Source organism: Notothenia coriiceps, unplaced genomic scaffold, assembly GCF_000735185.1.
Source record: "Notothenia coriiceps isolate Sejong01 unplaced genomic scaffold, NC01 NC01_scaffold00031847, whole genome shotgun sequence".
NCBI lineage: Eukaryota > Metazoa > Chordata > Actinopteri > Perciformes > Nototheniidae > Notothenia > Notothenia coriiceps.
This window is the reverse complement of record NW_011364548.1, coordinates 333,971-347,173: the sequence shown is the minus strand read 5'-3', so window position 1 is coordinate 347,173 and position 13,203 is coordinate 333,971. Positions and strand designations below refer to the sequence as shown.

At 43.8% G+C, this 13,203-nt stretch overlaps 1 protein-coding gene across 1 annotated transcript; it reads right to left on the bottom strand.

Moving 5' to 3' along the window:
* Positions 1–479: 479 nt before the first annotated feature.
* Positions 480–8,733, bottom strand: metrnla (meteorin like, glial cell differentiation regulator a). The gene is made up of 4 exons (XM_010788330.1): positions 8,357–8,733; positions 5,928–6,316; positions 1,497–1,556; positions 480–1,373 (listed from the first exon to the last, which is right to left on the bottom strand). Exons 1-4 carry the CDS (start codon positions 8,455–8,457, stop codon positions 1,060–1,062), a joined length of 864 nt encoding a protein of 287 aa, XP_010786632.1. The 5' UTR covers positions 8,458–8,733; the 3' UTR covers positions 480–1,059.
* Positions 8,734–13,203: the final 4,470 nt, after the last annotated feature.

The following is a 13,203-nucleotide window of genomic DNA, read 5'->3' as shown; positions in this document are numbered from 1 at the left end:
GAGGAATCCACTCCAACTCTCTGATATCAATCTCTACCCCTGGCAGACGGTCCCCGGCTAAAGGCTGAGGTGAACCTCGGAGCAGGGCCTAATGCACATCATATGAGTGTGTTATTATTCCAACAGAACAGGGGGGAAAATAACCTGTTCGCACTACTGAGAGTATTTCATCTGATATGAAATGACCCACCATTTCCATATGAGGCTGAAATTAAGGGTTTATAGCACAAGCTAAATTAAGGCTAAAGCTAGCCGTATCCTGCATTAGTTCATCTGCATATTATTTTCTAAATAAATTGATTGTTTGGACTAAACCGTCAAAAAAGGTCCACGAGTTACCAACAGTCCAGAGAGAACCCTCTTTAAATCCCTCAAAGTCAAATCCTAAAAAACAATGACCTGCTAAAGTTTAAATTTGCCCAGTGCAGATTTTGTAAATTATTTATTTAACATATAAACAACAGACATTAACACACATCCAGGGAATAAAAACGTTTATTCTCAAAAGGCAAAAAAACGTTTTTGCTTTTTTAGGGTTTTTTTCTTTAATTGTACGGCCTGAAAAAAAAAACACCACGAGTTCAGGCATTAAAATTGGGGATCATATTTTAAACAAAATAAAAAGGCTTTTACTTTATACATTTCTGTCATAAGAAATAACTTCAAAACTGTACATCAAGCTATTTTACAAAGCACACAGAGCTCCAAAATATACAATGTTCATTCACATTTTATACAAATAAAAACCAAATGAGGGTTTGCTACATTTAAATCCTGGGAGTTCCTTTGTCTGCGAGAAAGGCAGTCCGGACACATTCCTTGTTGCATCACGTTTGACTTTTCAGAGGGAGTTCATCCAGCATGCTGCTTGGCAACATTCAGAAGCTCCAGTCTTTGTCTCCGAAGAGTCACATGACAGCAGGAGAAGAGAGAGGCTCCGGGCCAGTCTGTCGGCCTCTCTCTCTCCTTAGCATGAACGCTTGGTTCTGCTCTTTCTCCCCCCCCCCCACCACACAGTTGAGGACATGTCATTTTTCCAAGAGTGGGCAGGTAAACCCCTCAGTCCGTCTCCACATGACAGGGGTTGGTCCCCTGCTGCTCTGCCTCGTTATACAACCGCAAGAAGTCTTTGTAGCGTGGGGCGCAACCCATCCAGGCTTCCCCAAACCTCACAGTCCCGGTGAAGAGGAACTCCCCCTCCCCAGCCCTCACCCCACACTGCGGGGGCATCTTGATGCTGCCAGTCCACCTCCTCACCCTCACACCCCCAGATGCAAAGACGTGGATCTTCTGTCTGTAGAGGCGGCTGATCTCCACAGCGACTGTCGAGTGCTCCTCTTCCTGCTCCACCCTCCTGATGCTGCCCCGGCCCACTGAGAACACCAAGCAGGAACACAGGATTTAGGTACAGGTTTTATTTCATGCTACACAATATGGTGTTCTCATAAGATAGAAACAGGAAGACTATTATTCTCCCAAACTGGGTTTTAACTTACCAAAGTCATTGGTGCAGACTGCGAGGAGCACCTCAGTGTCGCTGCAGGGATGACAGGGTTCTGAAGGGACACAAAGAGAGAAAGTGGATGAGTTTGGTAAAGCACTACAAACTGAAACAGGAAAATTCAGTCCACATAATATTTAACAGGTCCACCACTTTCTACTTAAAGGGGACCTATCATGCAAAATGCACTTTTGTACATGAATGTGTCCCCGGTGTGTCAGGGAACTCACCAAGTGTCAGAAAACACAACCCTCTCTCTTTTCCTCCGTACCCAAATCTCTAAAAACGGGGCTGCAACGGATCTGATACAGACTGATCCAGATTTGAAATATCTCTGACGTCAGAAACGAGGAGCTCCGCCTATATGGGCTACTCTCCACCTATCAGGGGAATGAGAGGTTGCCGTGGCATGGTAACAGCATGGTAACGTCATGGTAACATGACACTCTGCCTCGCCCTCCTCCTTTGCAGGGGGGCGTGGTCAGCTGCAGCTCATTTGCCACAGAATCAGCCCTGTTTGAGCAAATAGAGCGAAATGAGGCATGGCTAAAATGCATGATCTGTTTGGTATTTTGAAAAAAAAAACTTCAGAAATTTTTTGTATAGAAATGGCCCTACAATATATTATTCAAATATAGCATGAAAGTTCCACTTTAAACTCAATAAGTACAAATAGATAGAATCGGAGGGATGAAACCCTCTTTAAATGGTCACATGCGGAGCACACAGCGACATTTTGTTCTCTGCTTTTAACCCATCCTAGTACAGGACTCCAGGAGTCTTAGTACAAGGAGCAGTTGGCAGTTAGTTCACAGAGGCCGGGGAGCAATGGGATTGAGGGGGGAAGGGGGTGTCCGGTGCCTTGCTCAAGGGCACCACGGCAGAGGGCAGGAGGTGACTGGAACCTCTCCAAGTAGCAGTCCACCACTCCATATTTATGTCTGGTCGGGGACTTGAACCGGCGACCCTACGGCTCACAGTCCAAGCCCCTATTGCAGTGTTTCCCATACATCGATTAATTTGTGGCGGATAATATATAAAAAAAAATTGGTGTAAATTGTAAATTATATTTTTGGGAGAATAAACCCCACAGATCCTCAACTCCGGTGTGTCTCACTCATTAACAACGCAACACAGAGCAACAAGAACGTTGTCTGCTCCAGTAGCCATGAACTCAAATGTATTTTGTTATTTGAGGGGGGGGGGGGGATGCGTGGGCCACCCGAATAGGTTAGGGGGCCTTTGGCTTGTCTTGATAAATCAAATGATGTGGGAAACACTGTACTGACTGAGCCACTGCATACTACTTCCTACTAAATTACGCTCAAGTTTGACATGACCAGCAGACTGTTCAAACTGAAGTAAAGCCAAGCTAAATGCATCTACATCACATGACAACCGGTCTGAGCTACACTCTGAATGAAATCTGTATCACAAAAGGTGATAAAATAAAAAGGTCACAAAATCCTCTTCACTTTATTTTATTTTTCCAGTATTAAAAGTTTTAAATATTTTAGAATAAGTGTTCCTCTTATCTGTAGATCACTTGCCATCATTCCCATTTATTTGATCCAATGCTTCATAATTTTTTGTCCACCATTGAACAGTCTATAGAGCCACAATTCATTTTAGGGTGGCTGAACATTATTTACATTATACTGGATAGTATCTGCCATTTTGAACACTGCCTGTGTTTACCTAACAAACACAAAGTCACACACTAACAACTAGGGTCACAGTCATTTCCGTCCCTACAGATGATTATTTATTTACAAAGTCGGCAGAGCAGAATTCAGCTGTCATGAGCTCCTTGTTTTAACACCAAACAGAACTGGGCATGCTGCTCAACAAAAAGTTTATCCACATAAACACTGCTGAGGGGTTTTATGCTTGTGGGGGGCGTTCGGTCAGCTTCCCCGCCACAAGAGTAGCCCCTCGACGCTCCGTGACAAACAAGGACCAGATGAGAAGTTTAGGGGAGCACAAACACGAGGAAAGGCTAAGTTGCTGACCTGAGCTCTGTTAGCACTTCAGCAGACCTGCTGGGACTGAAACAGTGAGCACTTTCTCAACTACAACATCAAGTAGAGATTTGAAGAGCTTTAAAAGTGAAAATCACTTAATAGTGGGCAGATCCCCACAATGCCTGGTATTAAACAATAGAAGATGGCAATCAAAGGGTATACTCTCATAACTGAAGGGCAAAAGATTTGTCAAAAAAGAGAATTGGAGAGAAATGTAGAAGTCTGCCCCGGGCTACATTTCCCCCGCAGAGCAGCAGCTCAGCCGGCCCGCCTCCAGACTGTTTTATAGCAGGAGAAAGGGCCCTAAATGAGAGCAGACAACCAATGATTAGTTGACTCAGGTGGTCCTGCGGCTGGCCGGGATAGAACGTCTTTATTAGTCCTAGATCTGCTGTGGTTTTCTTTTGCGGCAGAGAGGGGCAGGTGGGGAGCAGAGGGAGGGGTGTCGAGTCAGCAATGTGCAGAGGTTGGGTCAGTGGGTGTTCATCCATTAAATTAGAAAAATAATGATTAAAGCAGTTAACTCAGGTGGATTTGGTGCACTGGAAACCCCCCTAGCTTACATAGTCTGGTGTGAAATGTTTCTCATTTAGAAATGTGGAGAGTAAATCTGTAGACTATTACTTAATTAAGTCCAAAAACAGAGATGAGTGCCCTCTGTCATCTGTAGGCGCTGGAGCCTTATTTTTAGCTGGCTTGAGAGTATAGGGGTGAGGGGTGAACATGTCTTAGGTCAGCTTGTGTAGCAACACGAGGCTCTGCCGCATCACCAGAGAGGTCGGAGGTCAAACAGCCACAAGCTCGGACGGCTTAAGAACAGCTGGAAAGCCGGGAGACTTCAGAGCGGCCGACCTCGCCCAGAGCCGAGTGCAAAGGCCCTTTGAAGTGAGCCTGCGTGCGGCCTTAGCATTAGAAAGGCCCAGAGCCCAGCGCTAAACCCAGCCGTGTTTTTTCTTTCCACCAAACCAGAGGCGAGCAGGGCTCACATGTCAGACATGAAACAGAACCACAGGAATGGGCTGAGAGCCGAGTCAGCATCCCTCTCTGGCCCATGCACATGCAGCGCCGCTCTGATCAGAACCACTTCACAGGAGCTGAGAGGGATGAGTGGTAGAGGAGGGGAGGAGAGGCACGATGTAGTGTCCCTAAAACATCTGGGCCCCCATGCATTCCACTGTAATGGAGCACAACTCGCTAATACCATTCGGCACAGACGTGAACCACTTCAAACGTTCAGGAAGAGAGAGGAAAGATATATGAAGGGGAGAGGAATGAGAAGGAAAATACTAGAATGATAAATGGACGAGCAATACATTAAAAGAGAGGTAGGAAATAGTGAAACAAAGACGGAAAACAAATATGAGTTAAGTGATCTGAAAGGGAGGCTGAGGGAGTGACGGCAAGAGAAGAAGGGAGTGGGGGGGGGGAAAATAAGCCTATATGCTCCTAGAAGCTCCTCCAAACATCTGGTTGGAGAAATGCATTCCAAGTTGACGGTGAGCAACTCAATCCCAGCACAGCGGGTCGGAGAGAAGAGGGAAGAGACGGGAGAGAGAAGGAGATGAGAAGAAGCAAAGCTGCAATCAATCCACCAGCCCAGGCTTCAGATGACACGAGACCACTGTCTTTGTGAATCATCCCGATGCGATCTGAGGCCACATCACACACACAGATTATACTGCACTAATGTGGCCAAAACAACCCCACGCTCACTGCTCTCTGCATTTAACCCCCTCTCTGTGCTGCGCCAGATAATGACGCAGGATGTGTGAACCCAGAGAGCCCGTGAAAACAGATGTGGGCCCAATACTGCTCTTATTTTGTTTGAGGTGGAAAAGAACACAGTTGCGCGGCTTGATACTGTGCAGGTTTGGCAGGTACGCAGCGTGAAAATACACGGTTGTTTTTCAATGGAGGCCCCCTGTTTGGCTGTGCCTCTCCACACACACAAAAAAGACAAAATCTATTACAGCTAAGAGCCAAGTCAAATCAAGCATGAATGGATTTTTTCGTCCTGGAAAAGTACCATAGAGACTTAAAAAGCTTCAGTTTTTTGATGTCTTGATACTTATAGCCGGCATTTGATTCCGACAAGAAATACATTCCCTTAAAACCAAAATGTACAGACAATGTGACCAGAGAAATGGACTTTGGCTTCAGTATTAGCAGTCTGCTGGAACAAATGTTGAGTTTCCTACTATTAGCGTCTAACTTAATAACAGTTTCCACCAGTAGATGGCTGCATTTAGTGCACACACCACAGGGACAAAGCACAAAGAGAACCAGACACAGAGGGAATGATTCAAAAGCCTGCAGATCTTTATAATGGCTTCTCAAATGAAATACAATGACCGACAGGTTAGCATCGAGCCGTAAAGCACCAGGATGGAAATGTGTCTTACCTTCCAGTGACTGTGCATCTGGTCCCAGCCTGTCGCTGACCAGCTCGTACTGGAACTCTGTGATGCGACGGCTGATGTCCAAGTGCGGGACGGCCTCGATAAAGAGCGCCCCCTCCTGGATACTGAAGCACTGCACCTTGCCCTGAGCATGGTCCTGTTCACGCAGCAGTAACCGCAGCTTGCCGTTGCGGTCCAGGTAGATGTTGGTGCCGCCGGAGTCTGCAGAGGGTTTGATGCAGACGGAGAGGCGGGCTGCGGCGGGGGAGACTGTGTTGGGCCGCAGGTTGACGATGATGGCCCCTGTGGGATAGAGCCACTCCAGAGAGCCTTGGGAGCAACGGAGGTACACCTGCTCCACATCCCTGGCGTGGCTTTCATGGGTCAGACCACTGCAAGTAAAGAGAAGGAAAGACGTCAGCAGACATCGACCACTCGAGAATCAAAGTGGCAGGGATTGTTTCGAATTTCTGAAAGTGTACAATTACACAAAACCCGGCAATGTGGAACCTTTTGATGTGGAGATTTTTTTTATTTTTTTTTTTTTAATTAGGGATTCAGGATGTTATTCACAAGTCACTAATATTAGCAGGAAGAGGCTTTAAAAAAAAAAAGGTAATATTGGCATCAGCCACAACCGAACATTTCCTCCAAAATGACCGGCTGATATGTTAGGTAAAAGATAAAAGGGCATGTTTTGCATGTGGACATAGTTTAGGTTGTTCCTTATTGGCCCAGTGAATGAGTTACTTCTGTATGTTGTGTTTTTATGCATGTTATGTTGATTTGTTATGTTTGGATATAACTATCGGAAAACTGCAAGAATTAGTTGTGGGTCAAAAATATCGGAAAATGTAATATTGACAAAAAATACTGTGCATTCCTGCTTTCATTCATCGTCAACAGATTATTCAGTGATCGGAAAATAATGGTTTGGTCATTTACAGCCCGAGATACCTGACCAAGGTGAAGGGCCTCTGACACACTGTAGGGGTATTATACTAAACGCCTCCTGAAGCATTAATGGCTGCCTGTGCGAAAGACTGGCTGCATGACCAGTCACGAGCCGCAGCAGCCAAAATGACCTCAGCTCACACACACTCCCCCCATACCACATTATCCTCCCCGAGCTTTGGCAAAACGCACCACTGGCAAGCTGCCTTGGGGAAGAGTTTGGAAGCAGAAATGGATGAATGGAGGGACACAGGGGCTTCTGGGCAGACAGCGACAGCAACAGTAGCCGGGCCTGCTGCATGCAAGTGCAAATGCAGGTCACGCACCAAACCTCCCCTTGCTTTCAAGCCACCAAAGAGACTGGAAGAGACTTGTCCGGGCAGCACTTCGGACTCTGGCGCCAGCATGACCAAATGACTCCCTCCAGAACTTAATGCCTGGTCAGGGTTCGAAAACTCCTGTCTGTCAGTCATTCTGTGGCAGAGCCAGAGGCAGGAAGCCATCAGCAGTCCACCAGCATGTGCATGCCAAGCTAGTGGTTTTGACTTTGGGGGAGAAACGCCCAGCTTCCTGAAAATGAGATGCTGAAATTCAAATTTGCCATAGATCTAAAGTAACCCATGGCATATGCTGAACACATGCAGCTGAAGCCTCATAACCAGGCTCTCCTCAGCACGCCTCTAATTAAGTCCTTTCTAACTTCATCACTTCTGCATCCAATTAAAGGAGATTAGTCAAGAGTCTCACTAATGAACAACAGATTATTGGTTTGGGCTCAAAGTGCTGAATATCTCCTACCCCTCCTGAGTGGAGGATGAAAAACAAAACCACACTATTTGAAGCACAGCCTCTCAAGTGCAAAAAGAGAGTTCAGCAGATGTTTGATGGAGGAAACATTTTCCAGTGTGCTGCCTGAGGTTTTAGAAACTGTTAAAAAACGAAATGCTTAAAACGGTTCTGCGGAGATTTGTGCATGTAATCCTGTAAATATATCAGTATTATTTTTGTTGGGGGGGCGGTTAAACCTTTAAATCTAAGTATGTACTTACGTAGGTTTAATTATAGGCCTATATTGTATTAATTGTGCATACTTTTTTATACGAGCAAGTCCCTAATAATAGGCCTCAACGCATTTTTATTGGTGAGTCATATTTTGATCAATTAAATGTGTCAGTCATTCATAAATTCAGCATACCAATAAATCCTGCCCGTCTGCGAAACTGTCGTATGCCCGTTCTCATTCCCACTAACATCACAAAACAATAACAGATTATTTATTTAGGCAAGACATTTATTTGATATTCCTAACCTGTTTTAATGTAAGACTTATTCTCGTTTTACTCCGCTGCCTGATTTCAGATCGCCGCGCTCGGAGTCTGAGTTTCGGCCACAGTCGCCTCAAGTCGCTGCAGCTCACTTACTTTCAGAATCATTTTTATCCACATTTTACATTTAAAAAACAACGGGGTAAACCTCACCTGCCCTTCCAGCTGCACTGGTCGCTTGAATACTGGCAGAAAGAAATCCGACAGAGAAGGAGAAGAGGCAGCAGCAGGGAGGCCAGTATCGGGGTGAGCATGTTTATCTCGCAGCTAACTTCGCCTCTTCTCGAGCGAAACTGTGATGAAGTCCACCGCCGTATTTCCAGCTACATAGCGTTTCCATGTGCCCCGGTCCGCTCGGTGCTGCTCCCCGGTTATTTCCTGTGATTCTCAGGAAGTTTCAGGTGAGTAACGGCGCGTATTCAAATTCGGTCCGTAAAGCCCAGTCCCGGACAGCCCTCCGTAAAAACTGTGGAGTGAGTTTAACTCCGACTCTGTTCCTGCAGACCTGACTGCTCTCCACGTCACACCCCATCCAAAGCACTTTATCACTGTGCTGCCTTCAGGGGCTCAGCAGAGACTCCGATTTCCTAGTCTTTCAAAATAAAAGGACACTTGTGCATTGCATGTAAAACAAATTGGTTTACGGTTTTGATTTGAAACCTTTGAAACCAACACAACTGAGTTACTCAGCTATTGGTCAAAATTCAATTAGAACTACTTCGTTTTTTTAAAGAATTGTATTCGTTAAACATATTATGTGAAACCCTCCAACAATGATTGTTATATTTACAGCTATTTACACATTATGTGTGAATTGTATGTTAATTGTCTCTTATTGTTATTCCAGGATGATAAGTAAATGTAATCACATCATTTCCTCATACATGCAAAAAGCTGGTCTTAAGTGTGTGATTCTTTATTATTATTGATTAAGTAGATTTGAGAAAAAAGGCTAAAATACATTTTCTGGCATTCTTGCATTAATTTAGTTACATTTGAGCATTTCAATTCTGATAGAAACTGCCAAAGCTCTTTTTTTTTCTTTACTGAGCTGTGTTGACATAATCCACTTGACAACAAGTTTTGAAAGTTCCCGCAGCACCTGAAGTGAGCATAAAACTCAAGAATGTAGTTGTTCAATGGATTTTTTTTGAGGAAACAAAAATTGGCACTTATTCACCTTTAAGTAAACAGCGTTATTTCCATTATTAAAAGCATGTATAAAAAAACACAAGGATATGCCAGAATAGTCCTTCAACCTTTGAAAATCTGTAAAATCACATCTTGCAAAGAGTCATAATAGAATATGAAATGAAAATATGAATAATTATTTATACTTTGCCATTGATCCATAACTTTATGACACACAAGATAACACTACTGAGCTTTATAATTCAGCCTTGTTACCAAGTTAGAAAAGAGCTGCACAGACTTGTGGGTCTGTTAACCACTGGGGGCATCTGTAAACATCAACTACTCATCGCTCATGTATCCTGGGCTAGGGTTTCTCAGGAAACAAGATGTTTTATTTGTGTATGGCATAGAAACTGGTCCAACGAGGAAATCCAGAGCAGTTTGTAACTGCTACATTTTCTCTCTGGTTTCGTAGGACTTTGGATTGGTTGTGGCTTGTTTTTGATCTACATGTTTGCATTACTGACCTGACATGCAGGGGGCAAGTCTCAGCCTGGGCAACATGTCACCAAAGCATCCCACAAACCTAAGATGAGGGTGCGAAAAAGTTTTAAATTTGACTAAGGAATATCTCTTTTTGATCAAATTGATAAAACTCCAAGAAATGTCAGACTTCCCATTGAGCAACTTTGTAATGTTATGTGTATTTTTGTCAGTTGATGAAAAGTGTGTCTGGTTTCTGTAGTCCTTGTTGTACAGGCTGTCTGGCAGTTATACCTCTCGATGAAGTAACAGAGCCAGACGTGTCCGAACAAGATGTCTGAGGAGCCGTCACGATTGCACCTGCACTGTTACACCAGAGCTACACCTGTAAGGATTTCTCAATTAGTTCATTAGAATTACGCAATTTGTTTTCTGAATCCTTGTTAAAGTATAAGGTTAAAGGGGAATTTCACACATTTTACATATCAAAGGCTTGTCGACTCTGACTGTATTTGTGATAAATAAATTGTATAAAGGCTTTTGTTAATCCAGAGGAAGCTCAGTGGGATCTGATTACTTGGCTCCAGTGATGTCGCTTGGGTCATTGTCTGTTTGGGCAGAAGACTACAAATAAATAAAAAATCTGGAAGAATGGAGCTAGCTACTCATGGCTGCTTGAGGCTAGCAAATCAATGCAATATTAGCTGCTACTAGCCAAACAAACCATAAAGTTTGACTGAACTTTTGGATGTTAAGTTGCATTGTGGGTAAAGGAGGTGCCATATTTTGCCAAAGAATGAGAGAAGGTGTTATAAAAACGATATTTAGTGTCTTCTGCATCGATTTTTGCTACTTAATTTTTTTTAAACCGTTCATCTTAAAATCGTCAATGTTAAAGTGCAATGCTAAATCAGTGTTGTACTCTCTTAAGTAGTATGCTACATGCTAATATTGACCTTTTACTATTTTTATACAAATAAATGAATAAAAACCCTTTTTTAAGGTCACTAGATAGGAAGGTTTTCTGTCTTTATCTTGTTTTAGAACATGGTTGGTAAGGAATAGTTTGGCCTTTGAAATTTCAGCCAGACAAAACAAGACTTTAATAACTATTATCTGTGGCCCCGGGGAATTGTGATGGACATTTTTCTGTTCAGACATATTATAGATTACACATTTAACCAAAAAATAAAAGAAGTCCTTGATACTCTAATATGTAGTTGCAGCCCTAAAGTCTGGTTAGCATGACTGTCTTTTATCGACTTAATCTCTACTACTGAGTAATAGTAATTAAAGTCTTCCCAGAAGAGAGTGTTTGTTATGTTCTTGTTATTCCAGTTGCTTGATCACTTGCTGTTGGTGTTTGTTATTTTCTCTTGCACTGCAGCTTAAAGGAAGCAGGTTTAACTCTCACCCTGCACCTGTCAGAAGATTCACTCTTGGTGGGAGTGGAGAGTTGGGCACAAGGGCGGGAAAGAAAACAAATCGATGACAGATTGCAAGAGTCTTAGAAACAGACAGTGAATCCTACCGTGTGTTCCAGGCATAGATTGAAAGTTAGCACAGAAACCATGACGTTCAACAGAAAAGCAGCGAGGTGCAGTTTGAATTATTAGAGGATTAGGAGGTAAACATGTGCTACGTAGCCAGGTATAGTGGAGTTTAGGGAGGCAGGGAGGGGGAGGCTCCTGAAGTTTGATGGGGGGAAGGGTAGGATTGTTTTTTTTGTCAGGCTTGTTGTCCCAAACTCTTGCTGAGTGTGACTCACTTTTATGCCCGGGGCTAGCCTCCAGGTGAAAAAGCAGTCATAAAGTAAATTAGGCGGCTGACAGGATGCGTTTTTTATGTGTGTTTGCATGTGTAAACTTGTGTGTGTGTCTTCACTGTCCCCTCTTTCTTTTACTTGTCACTGTTGGAAAACAAGAAACCAGGCATGTCAATGATTAAACAATAGCAGAGTATTTTTTTCGTTAAACAGCGGATTCTGAACAAACCCATTGTTTGCACTTTCTCCTCTGGGTTTTAAAATATACAGGTTATTGGTCCATTTAGCTGAGAGCTTTGGCGGTTGTGACTGAAAGCTTGCCTTGAGTTAATTTTCAACAACCTTTACCTCAAATATCAAACTGTGTTCCCTCAGAACCATTTTCATGAAGACTTTAACCGCTGCTCTTCTTCAGAGCCAGCCTCAACCTGTTTCTTTAAGTCTATATCTTGGCCAGATAAACTACGAAGTGCAGTCACACAAGCATGTCCAATATCTTGTGGTATGCAAAGGCAGAAGCTGATATCATCGAGAGGCCGTCTGCCTGTCATCATCCCTCTCTGGCTGCTTTCCAGACTTTCAGAATTGCAGCTGCAACTCAAACCTGCATGAGCATTTCTCCTAGTAAACAGGAACCGTGTCATTTTGAAGTGTCTTCCTTATCTAAAGACAGACATGGTGTGTGTATCTCTTCTAACACCTTGCTTAAACAACATGCTAATAAGCATAGTGTACATTCCAGCTGTGCAGCCCACAGTGTCTCCATCATCAGCCCCCAGTGTTGTATTGCTAGTAGTGAAGTCCATGCAACAAGTAAGTGTGAAAATATGTGGGAGGAAGTGAAGTATGCAGCAACTGGCGCATCTCGCAAAAAATTCCCTGAAGTTGTTGTAAGCCAGTGAAGACAAAGCCTGTCTTTTGTTGCAGCTCTAATGGTGATGTATGTGGAAAAAACACATTGAAATACAGAGAAAAGTGACGCCATAGTGGAAGAAGCCAGAACATATCATGGCTTTGTTGCTTGTGTATCTATAGCAGGCCATGTGAGGGTTTGCAGAGGAGATTAGATGTTGCAGAGGCCTCAGCTCAGCGACATGCTCAAGAAGTCCATGCTGAATTAGCCCTTGATGCCTTCAAGCTGTTTCCAACACCCTGCTATCAGCTCCTTCATATCCCTGTCTCTCAGCAGCACACAGAAACCTGAGGAACAACAGCGCCGAGAGCTCAGAGGAATTTAGGTCAGGGCTCATTCTGACAGGGCAGGTGGGCATCTCTTATGAAAGCAACATAATAAAAGTGAACTTAACTCTGCTTTGCCTTTGAATTTCACAGAGATCAGATATGGATTAGGCCTGCAGATCCAGGTGGTTTGAGGCCAATCAGCGACCAAATGTTAAGAGGAAGACAGGGAGCAGTATTGAAGGTAAAACCTGACTCACTAAGAAAAAGCTGTTGTGCGCCCTTTCTCCAGGACGACTTCCGCTATCCAGATTAGACACACTGATCTAATTCTCATGGCTTCCTGCGGAGAAAAAGCTCTGGCCCACGTCCCTCCGTTTTCTTCATGGCTCTGTGACATGAGAGCTTCCTTGATGGTTGGGCCTACACCCATTCTTGG